The sequence below is a fragment of the Melospiza georgiana genome, chromosome 21 (assembly GCF_028018845.1).
Source record: "Melospiza georgiana isolate bMelGeo1 chromosome 21, bMelGeo1.pri, whole genome shotgun sequence".
Lineage (NCBI taxonomy): Eukaryota > Metazoa > Chordata > Aves > Passeriformes > Passerellidae > Melospiza > Melospiza georgiana.
The window spans coordinates 6578716-6602039 of record NC_080450.1 but is presented as its reverse complement, the minus strand read 5'-3'; the positions used below and the strand labels follow the sequence as shown (position 1 = coordinate 6602039).

General features: G+C 44.3%; 1 protein-coding gene across 7 annotated transcripts; it reads right to left on the bottom strand.

Annotated features, from left to right (window-relative positions):
- Positions 1-3684: 3684 nt before the first annotated feature.
- LOC131092212 (myosin-1B-like) lies at positions 3685-16759 on the bottom strand. 7 transcript variants are annotated; one of them, XM_058038820.1, is made up of 38 exons: positions 16556-16759; positions 16326-16469; positions 16078-16234; positions 15734-15761; positions 15522-15636; positions 15344-15436; positions 15151-15214; positions 14956-15054; positions 14759-14862; positions 14540-14678; positions 14179-14297; positions 13934-14083; positions 13062-13232; positions 12455-12820; positions 12351-12404; positions 11787-11874; positions 11576-11693; positions 11243-11366; positions 11023-11159; positions 10667-10922; positions 9498-9740; positions 9215-9391; positions 8984-9129; positions 8806-8896; positions 8328-8717; positions 8091-8217; positions 7736-7854; positions 7264-7460; positions 6812-6995; positions 6560-6725; positions 6262-6386; positions 5680-5988; positions 5325-5528; positions 4953-5078; positions 4690-4860; positions 4494-4598; positions 4259-4354; positions 3685-3840 (listed from the first exon to the last, which is right to left on the bottom strand). In XM_058038820.1, the coding sequence occupies exons 1-38, from the start codon at positions 16757-16759 to the stop codon at positions 3685-3687; spliced, it is 5862 nt and encodes a 1953-aa protein (XP_057894803.1). The 7 variants fall into 7 exon arrangements, with proteins under 7 accessions (XP_057894803.1, XP_057894805.1, XP_057894804.1 ...); XM_058038822.1 differs by having other exon boundaries at positions 12351-12423; positions 12510-12820; XM_058038821.1 differs by having other exon boundaries at positions 12351-12430; positions 12514-12820.
- Positions 16760-23324: the final 6565 nt, after the last annotated feature.

The window sequence follows — 23324 nt, the reverse complement described above, 5'->3', positions numbered from 1 at the left end:
GGACCTGCAGGAGCCTCATGGCCCTTGATGGACTTTTCTACCAGAAATTCTCTGGTTTCTCCATTTTTTTTTTCTGAGCTTTCCAAAAACATCGCGTGTAACACAGACAAACCTACCGCTATTTCCAATTACTACTTTAGATTATCTAATCCATTAGGTATTTTATTCAAAACCTTCCCCATGGGATCTGCAGCTTGCCACTGCTGTAGTCAGCCATTCTGTCATATGAACATCAGTGCACCCTGTGGACCCTGATTAACTGTCTGGCAGGGAATATTCACACTGCTGCAGCAGCATTTCTGCTGCCTCTGGGTAAAACGAGAGCTCCCAGGAGCATTAGCACATGCTGAAAACAAATACTGATGCTCTGATCTGCTGGAGCAAAACTTCTCATCCCTACTCTTCTACTAAGACCTAGCTGAGCACTGGACCATTGCAATGGTAAGGACATACTTTGTATATAAAAACCAGTAAGAATCAGATCAGACTAAAGTAAAGTGTATTTCTTTCAGGCTGTTTGTGTGTCATACTGTGGCTGGTGCAATGAGCAGCCCAGCAAAGAAACATGGTTTGGAGATCTATTAGGCATCCCTAATCCATGCTGGTGCAGGGAATGGAAAAAATAAAATAGTAAGAAACATGAACTGACCTTGATAAAGTTGTTAATTTTCATAATGTAATGACAGACTTGAATGCATCGTTTGGGATGAAAAGCAGTTCAGGATGTTCACTGTATGGGCTGTGAGAGATGAGAGCTAAAATCCAGGACAGTAGAGCACAAAGCCCTTGGTAATGCTGCTGGTGGAATTTGGGGGCAGAGGCAGCTGTTTAGGTGGGGATTTTTTAGAGGGGGGAGAGGGGGGTGAGGCTGTTTTTTTCTGTTTGTTAATTTGTATGAATTGGTGTCTTTTCTCTTTCAAGTTCTTTTCCTCTAGTCTTACTGGTTGCTATGCTTGTGATCTTGCACATGGAAATCAAAGTGTTACTTTTCATGGTATGGACTGTTGAGATTTACATGTTTGTAAAGGTGATGGCATCCTTTTTCAGTGGGGACTCCAAGTGGCTTCCTGAAAAACTGCAGTGGCAGATTATCTGCTGTTAGGAGAAGGTTTCATTTCACTGAGCAGAGGAAGGTAAAAGCTGTGACCTGGAATGTCAGGATAAACAGTTCTTGAAATTGCATCACAGTTAGCTAATCATTCTCCTTCTACCAGCAAACATGAGAAGATGATATCTGAGCAGTGTTCTAAATAATATCAGAGTGATGTAGGGGATACTTTTTTCCCCACACACTGGAGCTTCAGTTACAGAGAAGATGAACAGGGTGGAAGGACTGATAAGCCAATGAGAGGAAGATTAGTGCCTGGAAATGTCAGAGATGTTGGAAAGTGAAGCAGAAATGACAGAAATCAGTGTTCAAAGTTCAGTATTAGAAAGTAAAAAAGGCCAGCATGTACTGAGAAAGGAAAAGGAAAGGATGATGAGGTATAACTCACATATAATGTCTTAGTGCCTCCTAAAGTGCTGATGCTTTGGTGCACAGGGGACACAGTTGTCCATGCCCAAGCTGTTGAAGGTCAGAGAACTCCATAGTCCCCATGGGGCAGCAGCTCTGGTGGAGCTGCATCTATTTTAAAACTTCTCTGTGATTGTTTCTTTAGGCCACTTATGGGCCCATGTTTCTTCCAAGATCAGTTACCTGTGCATCAGCACATTTTCTATCATACGCAGCCTGACTCCAGAAATAGTGTGTTGATGCAAAATGACTCCTTGTCCTCCAGCCAAGGCAGCAAATCAAAAGTGAAGAGAAATTGGTTTTCCTTTCTCATCCCTTTGATATTCCACTCTGATTCCAACAAGACTCCAGCCCTGCTTTCCAGGCTGGCTGGTGGCAAGGCCAGCTACGCACAGGGCAATGTGTGTGATTTCTCTCCCTCTCCCACCTGTGCAGTTGGAATTCTGGCCCCAGGTGTTGTCTCTAAAGGAACCTGCAATGTTACCTTTCATCAGCTGAGCATTAGCAAGAAATCCTGAGACCAGAATTTCTTACAGGTGAGACACAGAAGAGCCCCAGGAGTCTCAGGTGCTTCAAGTGCATCCTGATTCTTTCACAGTCAGAGCAGCTTGTACATTTTGGAGAGTGATTATGATGTTGTCCAAAGGGAACAGGGAGTTTTGGCATTGAAACATGGTCCCCAAAGTTGCTGTGATATTAACTACTCTGTCAGCAGGTCTATAAAGGTACCCAGGGTATCTTTTCCTTGTTACCCAGATATCACTGGCACTGATGAAGTTTTCACAGCTTCACACATAGAGATGATGTCTCTGAAGAGCATCACTTACAGTGGCACAAGAGTCAACCCGGGGCATCATCTTTTCCTTAAATATATTTAGCTGCTGCCTAGCCAACTACTTCCATATTTGGTTGTAACATGGAAGGATTCTGTGGGTGTAAACCTCAGTGTGGTTGGGAGGAGGAGGACCTCCCAGTTCTGAACATTGCTGCAAACACACTGTGTGCTGTGGTCAGTGCAAAAGGCTCTGCAGTACATCCAGCTCCCTTCCCCAGCCATTTCACAGCTCTTTGGAGTACTCTCTGTAAATGGAGAGGTGTAGACATAGACAGGGACCTGGAGAGACTGCTGAGTGTCCCTGCAGTCAAAGCCATGTCTCATTTACCATTCCCCACATCTGCCTGTAGAATCTTCCCTCAGCAGCTTCCTGATGTGCCAGGCTCTGGTGAATGGTGTGTTAAACTGCCTCTTACTGTGCAGGTTGCCTCTAAACACCTATTCCAGACAAAGGAAGCTCCAATGTCAGAGTCAGTGTGATGTCCCAGTGGGCACTGATCTCTTTGCTTCAGGGTGGAGGTACCTGTGCTCTCCAGACTCACCACCTGCTCAGCCCCCACTGGGGCACTGAATGAGAATGCCTGGGAATGGGAAACATCCTTTCTACCTTGCTCTTCCTCATGGTCAGCTTTTCCTCATTTTTGTCCTGCTCATGCATTATATTCTGCAGTGTTACCCCATGTAGGATGAATAAAGAAAGCCAGGGTCTATCAGCTACTTTTTCCATCCAGTTTTCTGTTTCCTTATACAACAAAGCTCATGAACTGCTGCAAAAGGGAGACAGGAAGCACTGTTTGGCAATGTGGAAACCCTCTATTCTCAGGGTGCCAGACTTGGAGATTTCTTCATGGTGTCGTGTTAACAGAGTTGCTCTCAATTCCAGTGTTAAAAAAAAAAAACCTGTTCCTTTTGATACATATGCTTGTAAATTTGTAAAACATAGGCTTAAAATTTCTCTTCCTAAAAAGCATTATTTATTTAATATTTATTTATTCTAAGTTTAAATTACAATTCTATTTCTGGGAAACATTCTAGTACAGTGTAAAAGTTTTGTTTGCTCTCATGCATCTTACTTTTACTGTAGTTGGAGTACTGCACTTTCTGAATCTTACTCCAGAAATTCAGGAGATTACTCCTGAATATTCATTGTTAGAACACACTCAGCACTGAAATAACTGCAGAACTAAAATGTAGCTACTGCTTTTCATGCAAAGGAATCTGCGGTCTTTGTCTTTAGACATTGACTAATTTATAAAGCCTCATTCTAGAAAGAAGTGACAGAGGGCTCACATTTTGTGCAGCCCTCAGGTCACTTTGATGCCTCATGCAATTTTCACTCTTCCTCTCCTATTTTCTTGCCATGAATCTCACGGCTCTTGGCTCGGAGCTTGTTGACCTGTGACTCTGCAATGTCAGCCCGCTCCTCGGCCTCCTCCAGCTCGTGCTGGATCTTGCGGAACTTGGACAGGTTCACATTGGACAGCTCCTCCTGTGAGAGCAGAGCCAATCAGGGCTCAGGAGCACAGGGCAGGGATTTCACTCCTGCTGCAAGTCAGCCTTGTGGGGCTGCAAATCTCCATTCCCCTCCCATCACTGCTCACACATCAGCCTCACACAGAGCTCCTCATCCTCCCCTCACAGGACCCTACTGGGGCAAGTTTCACCAGGATGATATCCTGGTGTTCTTGCTCCAGGTGAGGAGCAATTTCATAATTTCAATTTGTCATTTCTGTACTTATTCTCCCGCTTGTTTAGTGCTCATGTGCTGGGGAGTATATCTGGATGACATAGTTCCTCTCCTTAGCAGATGATTTTTGACAATTTAAAAACTTCTGTAATTTCTCTCCTGGACATTTGTGTGACACTCAGAGGAAGCAATGCTTTTTATTTCCCTGAGCAATACTCACAGCTTCCTCAGCTTGTCTCTTGTAGGATTTCAATTTCATTTGCAGCTTGTCCACCAGATCCTGCAGCCTGAGTATATTCTTCCTGTCCTCCTCAGACTAGAGTGTGGGCAAATTGGAAAGAGTGAATTATTGCTTTCTGCATACCACAATAGAGCATTTGCCCTTGCAGTCCATGAAAATCTCTTGTGACTGATGGAATAAGGATGCATCAGCCCAAGGAGAGCTCCTGCCTTACCTGGTAGGTGAGTTCCTTCACCCTGCGCTCGTACTTGCGCACACCCTTCACGGCTTCAGCGCTGCGCTTCTGCTCAGCATCAACCTCCCCTTCCAGCTCCCGCACCTGCAAGGACAAGCCCAGCCCTGCAGCTGCCCTGCCAATGTCTCTCCAAGGAGGGACACGCTCCCTCAGGCACAGCCCCAGCCCTACACACCCTGGCCTCCAGCTTCTGGATCTGCTTCTTCCCTCCCTTCAGTGCCAGCTGCTCGGCCTCATCAAGACGGTGCTGCAGGTCCTTCACTGTCTGGTCCAGGTTCTTCTTCATCCTCTCCAGGTGGGCACTGGTGTCCTGCTCCTTCTTCAGCTCTTCTGCCATCATGGCCGCCTGGTAAGCAAAAGGTCAAAGCCATTTTGGGACGGGAGATATTTTTGGGAGAGTACATTCACCATCAGCAATGCCAGGAGTGCCCAACTCACATCTGTGATGGCCTTCTTGGCCTTCTCCTCAGCATTGCGGGCTTCCTGGATGGCATCCTCCATTTCACCCTGGATCTGGGCAATGTCTGTTTCCAGCTTCTTCTTGGTGTTGATCAGGCTGGTGTTCTGTTGAAGGAAAAAAGCATAATTTTTTTCTCCAGTCGCTTCACACTATTCTTAGAAAAATCAAATTACCTATTTTTATTTCTGTTTTTATTACAGTTGCATATGACGAATACAAAAAACTGATAAATGAAAATGGTAGACTACTGAAGACTATTGTATTTCAATTAAAAAAGGAAAACAGACCTATTGTTAACTTTAATTCTCTAAATACTGTCGGTGCTATATGTCTTCAATTCTAGAATTTACCTGAGTGTGGAGGAGCTGAACTCTCTCACTTGCATCCAGAAGCTCCTGCTCAGTCAATTTCCTCGACCGCTCCGTCTGCTCCAGGGCTGCCCGGAGCTCCTCAACTTCAGCCTGCAGCAGGTTAGCTCTGCGCTCCACCATGGCCACCTGCTCCTTCAGGTCCTCCTGTGTCCTGAGAGCATCGTCCAGATGGATCTGGGTGTCCTGGAAAGAAAGGTAAGAGAGATTGGGTGGCATATCCTTCCTCTTTACTTTTTTTATATTTTCATTTTAATATAGAAAAGATAGAACAGTAGAAGAGAAATATTTGCAGCTGTGTATGAAACCCATGAGCACCTGGTCTGTAATGCCATACCTTGAGTGCAGCCTGGGTGTTTCTCAGATTCTTCTGTGCCTCTGAAGCCACACGATTGGCATGGCTCAGCTGGATCTCCATTTCATTCAGATCTCCCTCCATCTTCTTCTTCAGCCTCAGGGCTTCATTCCTGCTCCTGATCTCAGCATCCAGGGTGCTCTGCATGGACTCCACAATTCTGAGGTGGTTTCTCTTCATCTGGTCAATTTCCTCATCTTTCTCGGCTATCTTCCTGTCAATCTCAGCCTTCACTTGGTTGAGCTCAAGCTGCAGGCGCAGGATCTTCCCCTCCTCATGTTCCAGGGAGGCCTGGAAAAAGCATAAAATCCTGTTAATTATAAAAAATAGAAACATCAACAACTTTACATGAATTGCTATTTCAAAGAATAATGTATAACCACAGGTCTGAGATTGAAAGAAAGGAAAGAAGAAAGCATACCTGTGGTTTCAAAGCTTTTACCGGTGTGAAGAAAACCTGCTTCCTATGCTTCCACTCAATTCTCAGTGCACAGTATTATTTAAATGTTACCTGATGTTGCTGAGCTGCGTTGTAACTTATCAGGTAAAAACAGAAGGCTTTACCTCAGCTTCCTCCAGGGAGGCTTGCAGTTCAGATTTCTCCTGCTCAATCTGCTTCTTCACTTTCTCCAGCTCATGAATTGCCTTTCCTCCCTCCGCAATCTGCTCCGTGAGGTCGGAAATCTCCTCTGCAAGGAAGGGAGAAAAGCGCCATAGTCAGGCACAGAGCTGAATGGAGAAAGGCTCTGGCCTACCAAGGTGCCAGCCATGATCTTATCCCTGCAGGCCCAGAGCTGTTAAGCGTGGCAGACAGACAAGCTTGTGAGAAATGCCAGGGAGGAGCAGAGGGCCAGGGACTTACGCTGCAAGTTCTTGTTCTCCCGCTTCATTGTTTCCAGGTGGTCCAAGGACTCCTCATAGGCATTCTTCATCTTGAACAGCTCCGTGCTCAGAGAGCGCGACTCCTTCTGCGAGGCCTCCAGCTCAGCCTGCGTTTCCTCATACTTCTGCTTCCATTCTGCCAGGATCTGAAGAGAAATGGGGTGTCTGTAGGGCTGTGGACATCACAGGGCCCTGCTCTGGCCAGGAGTGCTGGTGCTGGAGGCCAACTGACCTTGTCAAAGTTCTTCTGCTTCTTATCCAGAGCAGCACAGGCAGCATTGGATCTCTCCACTTCAATCATCAGGTCCTCCACTTCATTCTGCAGCCTTTGCTTTGTCTTTTCCAGGGAGGCACATTTGGCATTGACAGCCTCAACATGCTCCTCTGCATCCTGCAAGCGCTGGGCCAGCTTCTTCCTGTGTTAAATGTATCTCATGGTTTAAGGGAAAAGGGAAAGTCGGGGCATGTGCTTAATGGGCTTTTCCCTGTCTTTATGCCAGTCCCTGTCTTCTACAGATTTGCCTGTGACATTTTCCAACACTATTTGCATTATAGAATTTATTTGCTATTCTCCTTTTGCCCCAACCCCAAGAAGAACACTGACTTCTTCCCAATAATGTCACAGTGGTCTCCAAGAATTACTGGTCTTAATCTCTGCTAGCCTTCCTCACTTTCCCCACGTACTTTGCCTCCTCGAGCTCCTCCGTGCGCTGAATCGCATCCGTCTCATATTTGGTTCTCCACTGGGCCACTTCACTGTTGGCTTTGGACAGGGCTCGCTGCAGCTCCCCCTTGGCCTCCTGCTCCTCCTCATATTGTTCCCGGAGCAAGTCACAATCGTGGCGAGCAGACTGCAGGGCATGGGCCAAGGAACTCTTGGCCTGGAGCAAAAAATTCATTGGGACATGGAGCATCAAGATCCCAGGAAATCTGACTGAATATTAGTGGAACATTGGATCATGCTTCTATGCAAATGGACAACCATGCAATCAATGAGGAAAGAAGTTGGGACTGAAAAAAGGAATAGTGGATAAACTTGAGATAAAAGTTAGCATGAGACAACTTGAACCAAATTACATGAGATATTTTTCCCTGTCTCGTCATATAGTTCAGTAGTCACATAAGTGTTTGGAGCACCTCTGAGAGGAGGAATCACCTTTATCTCTTCATCCAGATGCCTCTTGAGTTCCTCAATCTGCTGGGTGAAAGCCTGCTTGCCTCTTGACAGCTGAGAAACCATAGCATCTTTCTCTTCCACCTGACGTGAATATTGTCCTGAGAAAATTTGCAGATACACAACAGTTGTAATGCTATTCATGTTGATGCTAAAAAAATTTGGAGATATAAAGCCAGATAGTTTTTAGTCCATGCTGAAATTTATGATCCCATTTCAAGCATTTTGCAGTGCATGTGATACAAAGTGTGTTGAAAAGATCCTGTGCCCAAAAGAGTAATTTTTGCAATAACCCTGAGAGGTTATTGATCTGCACATGTAGATGAGGGTGTCTCACCTGCTTCTGTCTGCAGACGAGCTCTTTGAGCATTGAGGTCGTTGATCATGCGCTGATGCTCTTCTTCCTTGGTTTTAATCTCACTCAGCTGATCTTCCAGAGTGCGGCACATCTTCTCCAGGTTGGCCTGTGTTTATGCAGATGGAAAGTGATGAGTTAACCATCCATGTGTTAAAGAAGGCAAGGAGAAAGGATTGTCTTGTATTCCACTGTGTCAACGAGCCTATAATTGTGTACCTTGGCTTTGGAGACAGACTCCATGTTACTGGCCAAGTCATCAATCTCCATCTTCAGCTCACTCTTCTCCTTCTCCAGCTTCTGCTTCACGCGTTGCAGGTTGTCGATCTGCTCGCCCAGCTCAGCTGTGCTGTCCGCGTGCTTCTTGCGCAGGGCGGCAGCCGTGGCTTCGTGCTGCAGCGTGGCCTCTTCCAGGTCACGGCGCATCTTCTGGAACTCTGCCTCACGCTTCTTGTTCATCTCAATCTGAGCTGATGTGGCCCCTCCTGCTTCTTCCAGGCGCTCGCTGATCTCCTCCAGCTCCCTGGACAGGTCAGCGCGATGCTTCTCTGCTTTAGCGCGAGAGGTTCGCTCTGCCTCAATCTCCTCCTCCAGCTCCTCAATGCGGGCCTGCAGAACAGCAGGGACCCTTCACAGCCGTGCCCTCCTCCTGCCTGAGCTGAGCCTGAGCAAGGCAGGGCAAGGCACAGAAACTTGCCTGCAGCTCCTTGATCTTCTTCTGAAATTGCATAGCCACTGCTTGTTCATCCTCGATCTTGCTCTGGATCTGGCTGATTTCAAAGTCTTTCCTTTGGGACAAGCGAACCGTGTTAGAGCACAAAGAAACCAGACAAGTGCTGCAGCCCAGCACTCACGGGCCCCAGAGCCACACTTACTTCTTCAGTTTCTCATCCAGCTGCTGCTTATCATTCTCCAAATCCATGATGCTGTCCTGGGCCAGCTTCAGGTCTCCCTCCAGCTTCCTCTTTGCTCTCTCCAGGTCCATGCGCAGTTTCTTCTCTTGCTCCAGGGACCCTTCCAGCTAAACACAACAAGGCCATCAGGGCTCTGCCAGCCAGCTTGGACTCCATACCTGTCCTCTTCCTGCTCTATATCTGTGTGCTTACATCATCCACTTGCTGTTCCAGCTTGGTCTTGGCTTTGGTCAGAGTATTGACTTTGTCTTCCTCTGCCTGCAGGTCATCCAGGGTCTGCTGATGCGCCTCTTGGAGGGCTTTCTTCTCTTTTGTCAGCTTGGCAATGGTCTCGTCCAGAGCTGCCATCTCCTCTGTCAGGTTTTTCACCTTTGAGAAGAAGGGAGCAAATATAAAGAAAGGAAGTCGCTACAGAAGTCCTGTAATGGCACATAGTCCATTTTCTGGAGTGCGAGTGACAGGTTCTACCTCATACCTTGTTTTCAGTGGCATGTTTTTCCTTCTCCACCTTGGCCAGTGTTAGCTCAAGGTCATCAATATCTTTCTTCAGCTCTGAACATTCATCCTCCAGCTTCCTCTTCTTGGCTGTCAACTCAGCATTAATTTCTTCTTCATCCTCAGCCCTTTCAGTCACTTCCTTAACTTTGGCTTCCAGCTGGATTTTGGTTTTGATCAGCTGGTCGCACCTTTCCTCTGCATCGGCCAAAGCATCTGCTTCCTAGTAGAGAAACATGATTTTTTTTGCAAATCACAACTGTTTGCAAAATGTGGTATTTCTCACTGAGGAAAATAAACATGGAATTATTCTTTTTTTTCCTAGGAATTTTTTTTTTTTTTGCACAGACTCTTTTAAATCAGAGTAGATTTTTATTCTATTTCATTTTTTGCTCTCATCAATTATTCCCTATTATTCCCTCTTATTTTTCTTATGGATAAGACTGTAGTATCCTGCTTAACTTTTATTTTCAAGAGTTTAGATTCTTTTCTCTGAAAGTTAAGTACTGTATATAAATGTTAGGGCTTTTTTCCTTTATCTTTTTATAAGCTTTACTTGGCAAGACTGACATTGAATTAATTTTCTCTGAGCGAGGTAAGTTGATATATAGTCTAGGTGGAAACAGAGATTTCAATTTGAGCCTGAGTTTCTTTTGAATCTGTGTAGCAAACATCTAAATACAAAAGGTAATCTTTAAATATTGACCAATCCCCTGATCTCCCAAAGGACTTAGGAGGTACATATAGGGATGGGACAGAATGCAGAGGGTTTTTGTGTCCTCCTGGAAAAATGGTTGCAGAAAGACAAGTGACATAACATGTATCATAAAAAAATGGCATAGAGGTCTTTGGGCAACTGACTGAAACCAGAGAAAGTTGTCAAATAATTGTTCCACAGACTACTATCTGTAAATTCTAAATCTCCAGTGACTACACTGGATGTTATATTGCGAGCCTGGAGAAACAGACCTATGCCCATACATGCTTCAAAAGTCATTCCCAAGCTAGAACCTCCTATTATAATGGTGACACTGAATGGTCTGAACTCTACCTTCCATTATTCATAATAAAATATTTTATCAGCCAATGTGTAACATGAGAGTTTTGTGCTGTGAGAATACCCGGAAGAAATACACTAACGATACTTACAGATTGCACTTGGAGCTGCAGGTCATTTTTCTCCTTCATCAGAGAGGCCATTTTCTCTTCAATCTCCTTCCGCTTTGCTTCAGACTTTGCAAGCTCCTCCTTGGTTTTCGCAAATTCTTCCTTCATGTTGGCCATCTCCTTCTCAGACTCTGCACTCTTCAACAAGGGCTTGATCTTGAAGAACAGCTTCATCCATGACCAGTGTTTGACATTCATGAATGCACGAATGTTGAACTGGATGGAGAAGATGGATTCCCTGAGGCATAATTAAAATGTACAATGAATATTTTCATCTGACAAGTGTCCACAGTTTTACATGAGCAAAATGACTTTAACTGAAGAAGAGGAAGGTGTACCTGCGCTCCACCATTCTCTGGTACTCCACCCTCCTCAGGTAGCCCCTACATATGGCCTGAGTGCGGGTGATGAGCTGTGCCAGCTTCTCATCTCTCATCTCCTCCAGGACCCCTATCAGCCCAGCTTTGAAGAACACCTTGAGAGAGGAAACGTTGCAGCACATCACTGTCAGATAGAGAGAGCAAAGCCCAGGCAGGCAGTGAATGGGGGAGTTTGTACCTTGGTGTTTCCAAATTTATACTGGGTGTGATCCACATCGATTGAACTAAGAAGCTTCTCAGAAGCCTTCTTGCTATCGATGAACTGTCCCTCAGGGATGGCACTGGCATTAAGCACCTTGTATCTGTGGAATTGGAGACAATAGGAGGAAGACAATGTCCAGTCATAAGAACATTCTCTTTACTGGAACCAAGAGCAGTGTTTGCAGCAGAACCAGGCTGAGGAAGTTGGAATTTCATCTCTCCATACTAGAAGACCCTGGCAAAGCTCGGTTGTGTGATGGCAGCAGTTGGTGAGGACACCTGACTTATCTCTCCATTTCATAGCTCTCACCTCTGTTTAAAGTCAGCATAGAGGACTCTGCTGGGGAACCCTTTCCTGCAGATCCTGATCCCTTCCAGCACGCCGTTACAGCGCAGCTGGTGCAGCACCAGCTCGTGCTCCATGGCACCTGGCAACGCAGAGCACAAATGAGGGGCACAGATTGCATTGCAGAGGGGAATGGATGTATCAGAGCAAGGATCTTTTAGCTTGGGCTTCTTACCAGGTGTTTTAGTCTCATTGGGGATGATGCAGCGCACAAAATGGGGGTGGGTGCTCCGCAGATTCGTCATCAGCTTGTTGAGATTCTCCTGTGGGATCATGATTTAGTGTGCATTTATAAGAGAAATGGCAAAAATAACCCAGTGCATTCCTTGAATTTAATATAAAAGGCCGATCAATGGAGATACACTGGGCTGAACATTTTCAGCTGAGCACGCCTCAATTGCTCTGTTTCTTATGATTCCCAGCATTAAACCTCACCCTGTAGGTCAAGAAAAAACTTACCATCAACCTAATAAAGGCTAGAAAGTGGGCATGTTTTATGACAAAATTTTATGTTTATATTAATTGTAAGTTTAGCTTTTTAAAGTGCTAATTTTCATTCGATAGGATTTTTTTCCCAATACTGGTCTAAAGACAAGTTATATGTAAAATATTTTTTTGTTGATTCGTTTGTTGGTTGGTTGGTTGTGAGGGTTTTTTGCTTTTTTTTTTTTTCTGTCTGAGGCAACTAAAAATACAGAATAATTGTCTGCATATATGAAAAAAAAAGTTGTTTACGTACCCGGAAAAGAGCTGAGACGGTCTGGAAAGAAGAGCCCTTCTTCTTGCCTCCCTTCTTGCCACCGCCACCACCACTAGCCTCTGATAAAGTAAAGATAATGAGACATCTGTTGTTTTGGGGACCAACCACCATGCATCAAAGAGATGAATTTCAGAGAACTGACCTGCCTCTCCTCCAGCAGAGGCAAAGAGTAAAGCCAGGGTCTTCACAGATGATTTCTGGTACAGCCCAATGACAGTTTCATTCAGAGGGTCCTTGTTCTTCTCCAGCCACCCAGTGATGTTGTAATCCACTGTGCCAGCATAGTGCACCAGGGAGAAGTGGGCCTCAGCCTTGCCTTTGCCTGGCTTGGGCTTCTGGAAGTTACTGGATTTACCCAGGTGCTGGTCATAGAGCTTGTTCTTGAAAGAGGTGTCAGTTGCCTTGGGGAACATGCACTCCTCTTCCAGGATGGAGAAGATGCCCATGGGCTGGGAGAAATCACAAGGAAAGAGGGAGGACAAAGTAAAATGGTAAAAAGACTCAGGGATGAAAAAACTTCCTGAGTGGGACAATATTGCTGCCCTCACGGATTGTTCTGTTGAGCAAATCGTAAATTAATTCAAACGGATCTATCTGCAGTACCATATTTACCATTTCGAGCAGCATTGAAAAAATACATGAAATGAATGCAATTCTGAAAATTCCTCACATTGTGAATTATAGAAATACCTTCTCAATGAGCTCAATGCAGGCAGCCAGGTCCATGCCAAAGTCAATGAATGTCCATTCAATGCCCTCCTTCTTGTACTCCTCCTGCTCCAGCACGAACATGTGGTGGTTGAAGAATTGTTGCAGCTTCTCATTGGTGAAGTTGATGCACAACTGCTCCAGGCTGTTGAACTGCTCAGTGGAAAAAACAAGAGCAATCAGCCCTCATCAATATGCCCAGTTCTTCATCATTCTCCTCCACCCTGTATAAATCTTCCCAGATAAATCATAACTGTATTAACAGGACTACACCATAACAGAAGAACCTATATACAGCTCCAGAAAGAAATACCTACATAATGAAAATGAGTGAATTTTTTTGACCAGATTTTTTATTGAATCTCCTAATATTAATAAAGCACTTTGGTATTTTTTTATTCAGCAAACAAGATGAGTGCATGCTCTTGTATCCAATTTGAAAACCTGTTATATCTCTGATTAAACATTTAGCTAAACATTTCTTGGTTCTATAAACATTTTGAACATCCTTAAGTCATTATATATTTGCCAATGCATCTCCCTGTTGTGCTCCAGAAGCTCTTTTATACATTTATTGGAATTATTTTGGGTGATTTAATCCTTCATATTAGCTTTAAACAGTTCTAATATTACAATAAAAAAAATTGAATTTGCTGCTTCTGCACAAACAACATGACTCGGTGTTTATACTGATGGAGCTTTTGAGGATTTCGTTTTCTGCTAGAGAAGAAAATGGCTGGGGTTTTTCCTACATAAAATCACAGATGTTAAACCTTCAGAGGAATATTACTTGCAAGTCCTCTGCTATAATAATCTTCCCCTTCAAGAGCAGCCCTCAGACCTGAAATCCTTACATCAAAGATCTCAAAGCCAGCAATGTCCAGGACACCAATGAAGTACTGCCTGGGCTGCTTCGTGTCCAGCTGTTCGTTGATGCGAACAACCATCCACAGGAACATCTTCTCATAGACAGCCTTGGCCAGGGCACCCACTGAATTGTATACCTAAACCAAAGGAGAATGGAGCAGAAGAAATACAATTTCCAGAGAAAATAGTGATTCAAGTCAGAGGTTCCCAGTCACCAAGTGGTTGTTGTTACCTGCTGCACATTTTGGCCTTTGGTCACGTATTCATTCCCCACCTTGACTCGGGGGTAGCAGAGGGCCTTGAGCAGGTCTGCTGAGTTCAGACCCATCAGGTAGGCAGCCTTGTCAGCAACTGAACACAAAGAGAGAGGGAGGAAGAAACATGGGAGGAGTGATAATTGAAAGGGGATATCCTCTAAGATGTAGCCATTGGTCTCAGCAGTGAAATGTGATATCCTGAAGGGAAGTTTTGAAGCATGAATAGTCTGGAAGCTGAGATTTATGCATTTGTGGTAGTGAACAGAAGGAAAATACATGACTGCCAATTTCCACCTATCCATATCTGTGATTAGGAGTTCTACAAGGCTTTAATACCTTCGGTGCCATCAGGCTCTGCCTGCTCCTCTCGTTGTTTCTGCTTGAACTTCAGGTTCCCATAGTGCATTACAGCCCCTGTCAGCTTGTAGATGGCCGCCCTCTCATCAGCAGTGAAGCCCAGGATGTCAATGGCACTCTGGCAACAGAAGCACTCAAATAAACCTCCAGGCCATTACAAGGAAATTTCACCAAACCAATATGCTCAGTGACACTTACGTCTGTAGCCATCAGCTCCTCCTGGTCGTTAATGCTGGCAACCGTGACCTCACCTTGACTCACAAACTGGTAGTCGTAGGGGTTGGTGGTGATGAGGAGCATGTCTGTACAGAGGAATAGGATGTATCTGGATGTGAGAATGAAGATAAATACTTAGCACATTCAGATTTTATCAAACAATTCATAATACTTCATACCGATTAGCTCCGGCTTCTTGTTGGACATGATCTGATAAAAGATGTGGTAGCTCCTTTCCGCCTTGAGCTGGAAAGTGACTCTGGACTTCTCCAGCAGATCTGGCAAGGATGGTAGAAAGAGTTAGACACTTGTGGGAATGTACATGGAGACGGGAATTTGGGAAGGGATGGGAGCAGTCCAGGAGAATCTCTTACAAGTTTCAATGTCAGCAGAAGCCAGTTTGCCTGTGGCACCAAAGTGGATTCTGATGAATTTGCCCTGTGAAGCAGAAGCAGCAGCAGGTCAGCCTGGATGTGTTCTCCTGAGGTCTCCTTTGCATGAAGAACTGTTCAGGCATCAAGTGTGTTGCCATGAGGGTGGGAGATTTTATGCAAAGCAAGAACTCACAAAGCGTGAGGAGTTGTCGTTCCTCACGGTCTTGGCGTTTCCAAAGGCCTCCAGCAGTGGGTTGGCACTGATGATTTGATCCTCAAGCGTTCCCTGCAGGGACATCATTATTCAGTGACTGTGTTTGGTTGACAGGGCAATGACAGGCCAAGCATTCAGTCTGTCCTTCCAGACTTACCTGCATTTTGCCTGATGACTTCTCCTCCTTTTTCTTCTCTCCACTGGCTGCAATTGTTGCAAAGTACTGGATGACACGCTTGGTGTTCACAGTCTTCCCGGCCCCGGATTCTCCGCTGCCAAAGCCAAGAGAGAAGCAGAGGGTGTGTGGTCAGGCAGGAGGGGCCCTGGCACCGGGCAGCCCCACAGGGACCCGCTCAGGGGGGTACCTACGTGATCAGGATGGACTGGTTCTCCCGATCTGTGAACAAGGCAGAAAAATGGTACTTAAAACTCAGTGAACAACAGAGGAAGAATGAGACATTGTCAGGTAAGTCTAAAGTTTTGCCTGATGTCAGCTGTGCTTAAACAAGCAATCCCCAATGCACATCACTGAGTACAGAGATATCTTTCATTTAAAAGAGTAGAAACAATGCTATGACGATAGTAAACTCCAACAGATGTGTGTGTCAGATCCAAGAAAGGTTTGAAAAAGCCTCTTCACTTTGCTGAGACAGGGGATCCTGTCAGACAATTTAGTGAACCAATAGCTCAAAAGGCTAGACAGAGCCACTCACCAGTCAGCATGAACTGATAGGCATTGTCAGAGATGGAGAAGATGTGTGGAGGGGCCTCCTGGCGCTTCTTGCCTCGGTAGGCCAACACCACCTCGGGGTTGTAGACCGGCAGCCACTTGTAGGGGTTGACAGTGACGCAGAAGAGACCCGAGTAGGTCTGCAAGGAAGGGAGACAGCACGTTGCCTTGCCCTGAGCCTGGCCCAGCAGCTCCTGAGGCTGCCCAGAGGAAGCTGCTGCTGCCACTTACGTAGATCATCCAGGCTGCGTAACGCTCTTTGAGGTTGTACAGCACAGCGGGTTCGTGCAGGTGGGTCATCATGGCCATGTCCTCGACTTTGTCATACTTGGGAGGGTTCATGGAGAAGATTTGATCTTCTTTCACAGTCAGGGTCTTTCAAGGAAACAAAAGATCCACATGTGTCTCTGAAAAGCTCAGTGTTCAGATAATATTTACCTTCGGCCTTGTTTTTGACTCACCTCTCCCCCTTCAGTCTTGACAGTGACTTTGCCCGATTCCCTGCTCGTGATTGTCCCTTTCACAAAGGATTCCTTTGCATGTACCACGAAGACAGATGTCTTGGCATCAAAAGGTTTGTTCTGGGCCTCAATTCTCTCCTTCTCCGATTTTCGGAGGTAAGGAGCCGCCTCCCCAAAGATGGCCATCTCCGCGTCCGAAGACATGGCTGCACTTTGTGGAGGGGCTTGTCTGCAGAGAACACTGTGGAAGAGCAGATATGTCACCCAAATTAGTCAATATTTTTTCTTGTCACACACTTTATTGATAGACCCTAATAGTGTAATAGAAAGTGCGATTTGGGAAGAATTTAGAGTAGTTCTTTGGTTCACCCTCCTGTGCAACCAGGGCAAATTTTGGAAGCAGGTTCCCACAGCTTTTTCCACAGTAGTTTTTCTTATGTCAAAGAACAGATATTTCTTAGTCCCTTTGCATCCCTGTTTAATGTCTGATGACCCTGATGGTGATTTTCCCCCCCAATTATTGTCTAATCAAAATTTCTGTGGCTGAAACCTGTTTTTTATCCCTCAGCCATTCACTCTTCCCATTTGAGAAATCTGCCTCTTTCTATGATATAACCATCTGCTTTTTGTGGAAGATAACAATAAGATAACCACTTTTTAATTTCAGCCAGATATGGGAGCTGAATGCAGGGAAAGAACCACTTGTCTTTACCTGCTGACCATGCTTTCATGAGTATCTGACAATGTGCTGCTGATCTTCCTTCCCACAAAGGCACACAGTGACACTTGCACCCAAATTCATGACCCATTTCTGCAAAGAGATTCTCCAGCCAAAATGAAGTACATACACTTTGTTGTATGGGACTATTCTTTCTCATATGCAGGATTTTTGAGGTTCTTATCAGCTACAGGATGAAGCTTTCTGATGATCTTTTCCAGGGTAACATAGCCCTGTAGGATAATTGCAAATTTCTGTTTGTTGTCAACTATAATTCCTGAGGATGCGTTCCATGCATCATTTGGGTTGATAATGGTCCAGAAGGTGTTCTGAGGACTATCATAACATCTTTTGCTGATGCTCTGCATCATTCCATAGAGTTGTTTTCTTCTCATCCAAAATGATTTCAGTAGTATGTGAGCAAGTGGTATGTAAGGACACATAATTCATCAGGTTTAAATACTGCACAACCAAATGTTTCTTCTTATGTTAATTGTTTGTGGAAATAACTATAGGCAAAGCTGGAAACCTCAGTTGAAGAATTTATAAATCAAAGCCAGATATCTACATTCAGTACTGCACATCCAAAGAAATGTCATGTGGCAAGTAATAGAAAGGAACTGAAATCAAAGGAAATTAGACAGGCAGATTGGTAAGATGTCATGTCATAACTTTTAGTTAGGTAAATATCCAAAATGTTAACAGACACTTGCAGCTACTCCTAATAGCATGCAGATCTTCCATTTTACTCAGTCTTCTTTCAGAGGAATAAGAGCAGTACCTCCCTCTTTTTTGTTGTTTGGATAGTTAGATAGCTATTTTAGCATTTTTATCAAGTTTACTAGTATGAGGCCTACATTCAGATTATAACCCTGGAGTATCATTTGGAAAGCATTTTCACAACATTTATTGGCCAGTTTCATATGCAGTAATAATTACAATTCACAAGTCTGTAAGGTTTTGCAACATTCTGTTCTGTTGGCTAGCTCTGTCTGTCTGTCTGGACTTCATGCCAGAATGGATCATTTACCTCAGTGTTCTATAATTAAACATAAGGAATCCCCAAGAAGCATTTCTTGGCATTACACAGTGGCTTTGTCTTCAAGCGCAGCCACTTATGAAAACTTGCTAGCTGTGAGCAGCCTACTCAACCATCAGCATGCCTTATTAGTTACAGCAGAGCACTGGCCACAAAAACATACAACAATTGCCTACAACATTTTACAGAGATTTGTCGCCATAAATTTTCAACAGAAATCTTCCATCTTTTTCTATCCCTTGAATGCAAGCAAATGTGGCTCTTACCTCTTATGCTATGAGAAGATACCTTGCAGGCTGGGAGGTGATCAGTGCTGTAAAGCAGAATCATGAGATCGTTCATTATTGCTGCACACAATTCCACAGACAGATCACGAAGTGAAAATGCCAACATGCTTTATGATACAAATATCAAATCCTTGCAAGTACGTGTACATACATCAGGACAGCAGGGCTGGAGAGGGACTGCAGGGACAGTGTCCCTTTCTGCCCACCAGAGACGTGCACTTACCATGAATTTCCTCTGCAGACAGAGCAGCCCAGATCCAAGGACTCTTTTATAAGGTCTGGTCAGCGCATGCTGCAGATGCATCCTCTGTCTTTGGGCAAAGAATTTCTGGCAAACCTTGTTTTTGGCAAAGCATTGTCTGGCAAACTGAATGTACTGAAAACTGGAAAGTGATGTTACTAGATATAATTAGAAAATTTTTGTATCTTCCTAGCTATGTGAATAAATCGCCTATAAATAATACGAGAAGATTCCCAAGGGGGAAAATACAGCTAATGATGACTAGAGGAATGAAGGTAACCACTAATAACTATAAGGCCATGGATGCTCCATGAATCTGAGCTAAGGGAGCAAGGCAAAACCATTCCCTGGGCGAGCATAGTGACATTTGGATGCATACTTCAGCTAATTCTGAGGACATCATATGTCTGATGACAGTTGTCCTTTCACAGAGCTCTCTACTTACAGATCTTGGATATGATACGTGGATTTCACTGTTGTCTGCCTTGCTTACCTTAGTCAGATTATTACATATTACTCTTTATTCATATTGTTCTGTATACACATATCTCTGCAGGGCTGGATTCTATCGGTGCCGGAAGCAAAACACAGCCCAGCTGAACAAGACAGGGCAGAATGAAGGATGTCTAGGGGAACAGTCTGTTCTGCCCAGAAATGCAGCTTGGACAAAGCACTGCAGTGCTGATATTCTCCATTGAGGAAACAGGATTCAGGCATCCTGAAGACAGGGTCTTCTTGAGAAGAAGATCACAGAATGACAGAACCTGGTCCAACTCCTCTTGAACAGGGAAGTTTCTTTAATAAATGAGAATATCTGTATCCAGATCTTCGTAGCTCCTTCCTCGGACCCTTGCCAAGAGAGGGTTCCCCGTTAGAATATGTAAATGTAACATGCATGTAGTGATCTTGCTGAGAATGCTTCCACAGCCTCTCTGATGTGTTGCTTAGAGATTTGTCTGAGTCAGTGAAAATGTCTTGTTGTATTTTACGTCTAAACCTAATTTTTATACTATGAATTTGCCCATTGCCTGGCATCAAGTAGTTGTACACCAGAGGGACATGCACATAACTTTGGTGCAAAATCTAATGTATTCCACAGCAAATTCAATTATTTATCCAAGTCTGAGACCTACAGACATGTCTTAATAAATAAATATATATATATAAAAAGCAGGAAAGAAAAAAAAAGGGAGACTGTATTGCTGTTGAAGACCTATAAGTGAGCTTCCTGCTCTCATTGACAGAAAAATCCATAGAGACAAGGGTTACAGATGGATGAAAAATAGTCATTATTTAGCGCGAGAAATGAATGGAATTGGTCATAAATGTAAACATTACAGATTCAGAGAATGTAACACTGAGGTTGTATTTGCAAAAAAAAAAAAAAATGGAACAAGTTAATATCAAGAAATTTGGACTCCCAGGCAGTGGCACATTGCCTCCAGCTTGAAATGAGGACATGTAAAAACTGGGTCGATTGGATGTAAATGTGGCTGCAAACTGAGTATGCATTTTTTAATATTTCCTAGCGAGTGGAATGTTAACAATCACCATGCCTGTAAAGTATGCTGGCATGAATAAGGCACAAATCACTTCCTAGAAGCAAAATTCGGGTTGTCCTGAAGTATGTGTGTACAAAAGGCTAAAATGAGAGCACAGATGATAACTTGATGTTGAATCCATATAAGCTCTATGACAATGGGGTAAATATAAATTGTATATAAATTTATAATATCAATTTATAATATAAATTTTATATATGATATATAATTTATGTATTATTGTATTATATACTAAATAGTATAAATTTATAACAAATTTATATGCTAGCTATATAAATTCTGAGGTGGGATGAGAGCTTGTTAGAAAAATGGATGGGAGAGAATTCAGATCATCAGATATTGGTTTCTCAAGTCAGGATAGAAGGAACTTGAGACACTAGTTCATGTTGGAACTCAGGTGTTTATTATTTCTTATCAGTAAAACAGCCTCAAAACCATGAGTTTGGTGCCTTTTATTAGCAAGGAACAAAATGGATAACAATCTTGTTACAAGGCCTTTTAAGACTAAACTATCCAATTAAGAAATGACACCCAGATTATTTTCTCTTTTAACCCTATACCTGGTCCCTTGAAGACCGTAATGCAGACGTTTCTGCCCAATTACAAGACATCACCTAAACCCACAAAGAAGAAGGAAGAAGAAGGTCAAGAAGAAGGAAGAAAAAGATTAAGAAGAAGATAAAGAAGAACAACCTGCCTCCACCCTAAAACCTCCATCTTCCTTCACATTTATTACTATGTTCTACAACCCCAAACTCTGAGTTTTCCACCCTGTGATATTACACACTTCTAAACAACTACACACCTACAATCCTAGTGCTATTAATCAATTTTGAAAGCCTTCTCCACAGCCTCAGGTCAATTGCAGTGTTTACTGTGGGTCTGTGCCTTTGAGCAAAGAACAATTAAAAGTCTCAGCACCCGGGGTTCCAACAATCAGAGGAAGTCACAAGAGTGCTGTAAGACTTCATCAAGAGGCAAGATAATGCTGAGTTCATGAGCAAACACAGTACTAGCATGGGGAAAGCCCTGACGATACAGAAATACCCTGCACAGTCTCAGCCAAGTCTACTGTAGGGGCAAGACATTCTTGAGCTTCAGCTCACCCAATGCACCAAAGCTTTGCTCTGCTCCAGACCTGAGACCATCTGCTTCAGGGTCCCCATGTCTGCCCAGCTGCCACAATTTCTGCCACCCTATTTGCTCCTTTTTCTGATATGGCACCTTGCTGGCCCCTCAAAAACCCCAAAGGCAGCTGAAGGTGTTTGAGGCCTGCCATGAGGCCCAGTCATTCAGCTTCTTCCCTCTCCAAAATGTGCCAGGCCCCATGTTCTTCCTTCAGAACTCCTCCTCCCTCTGCCCCTGGCCAGCACCCAAGGGACACCAGTGAGCCACCCACTTGCTTTGAGGTGGGACAGACCTGCCAGGACCTACAGGCCAGCACAGAGCCTTGTCCTGGCAGTGGCTCAGCCATGATGCTGTCTGAGGCTGTGGGGCAGCAGTGTCTGCCCACACCTTCTCCTGCCTTGAACCAAATGTCCTCCCACCTCTCCTGCCACCTGAGGGTGAGCTCTGTGTGCAAACACATCGTCATTTCACTCAGGAAAGAACACTTTTCTATGGTTTGCCCTTTGACAGCCTGTTCTCTTCATTTGGACCTGGGAAATGTCCCAGATAAACAGATTTGGCTCCCCTGTGCCAAACATTTTACCGATATTTCTCTGAGAACATTCTGAGCCTGACACTTTGATACCAACCCCACCATTCTGGTTGGTTACTCTCCCTTTTATTTTGATTCATTTTCTTGCCATCAAACTTCCTCTCTGTCAGCACTGAGCAAGTAACAAGTGTGGCTAATACAGAAAAGAAATAGGGAGGTTGGTGCCTTCCAGCAGGTCAGGCAGAGGAATTTACCAAATATGTTTGTCATTCACTCGTTGTCTCAGACACTTCCAGATTATTTTGAGCAGCAAAAGCCCCTGCAGCCCTGCTAGCTGAAGGGCACCAGCTGGCAGATTGGCTGTCTGGTGGGAAGTGCTTCTTTCCCAGTCTCCCAGTGCTCAGTGCCTGCCTGGTTTCCAGCTTTACAGAATTTTTCCTGCTGGATTTTTTCCAAATCCTGGCTGTTCTGATCCTGCTAGATCAGGAATGCCACAGCTCCTTTGCCTGGACAGTCTCATCTGCTGAAGATGACACGTTGATCTGTCTTGGCCTGCTATTGACAAACTGCCTTTATCCACTCTTCCTTGTAGTGTGGACTCTGTTGCAGGTCTTGCAGAAGGTCACAGCCTTTTGGACAGTCATTCCTTCCCCAGACTTTGTCATTCCTAGTCCTCACTGTAGTCCATACATGGTGTGTGTATGGTGTATGAAGGCAGGTCTGGAAATCCCTCCTGAAGGGGAACTGAGCAGGTCCCAGTAGAAGAGAATTTCTCCCCAGCTTGTGACCTGATCCCACCAAATGTTGAACTATGTTCTGGTCCCTGCAACGGCCACAGGAGCACTCCATGGCAGCCACTCCAGAATGAGCTTTCAGTGGGCAGAAAACTGGAGTCTCATGATTCACAGAGGCATTCAGGGCTGGCATGACTGATGGGAGAAACTTCCCCAGCCTCACTGAAAATTCCTCACCATTCTGGATCATTTAATCAGTCTCTTATAAATTTGAACCAGAATGGCCTTCAGATAGAATAGGGGATATAGATGAACTTCAGCTTTTTGCCTACAGGCAAGTAGCAGAAAGGAACTGCCTTTGTTATCATGAGAGTTTACTTACATTTTTGATAGAGGGCTTTCACTACATGTGCCTTAGCCTTGGACTACCTAAATATAAATCCCAGTCCCGAGGAAACTCCAAAAAGTAGATTGGGATTAATCTTGAAGGTTTCAGGGATTGGTGAGCAGTCATGTTCTCTTTTGATG

What these genes read in the sequence shown, in the direction of transcription:
- LOC131092212 (XM_058038820.1), bottom strand. Translation starts at nt 16,759, where the DNA reads ATGTCTTCGGACGCGGAGATGGCCATCTTTGGGGAGGCGGCTCCTTAC. An exon ending in CAATGAGACTAAAACACCTG is followed by an intron (nt 11,694 to 11,786) that starts GTAAGAAGCCCA and finishes CTGCGTTGCCAG; the next exon opens with GTGCCATGGAGCACGAGCTG. An exon ending in AGAAGATCAAGGAGCTGCAG is followed by an intron (nt 8,718 to 8,805) that starts GCAAGTTTCTGT and finishes GCTGTTCTGCAG; the next exon opens with GCCCGCATTGAGGAGCTGGA.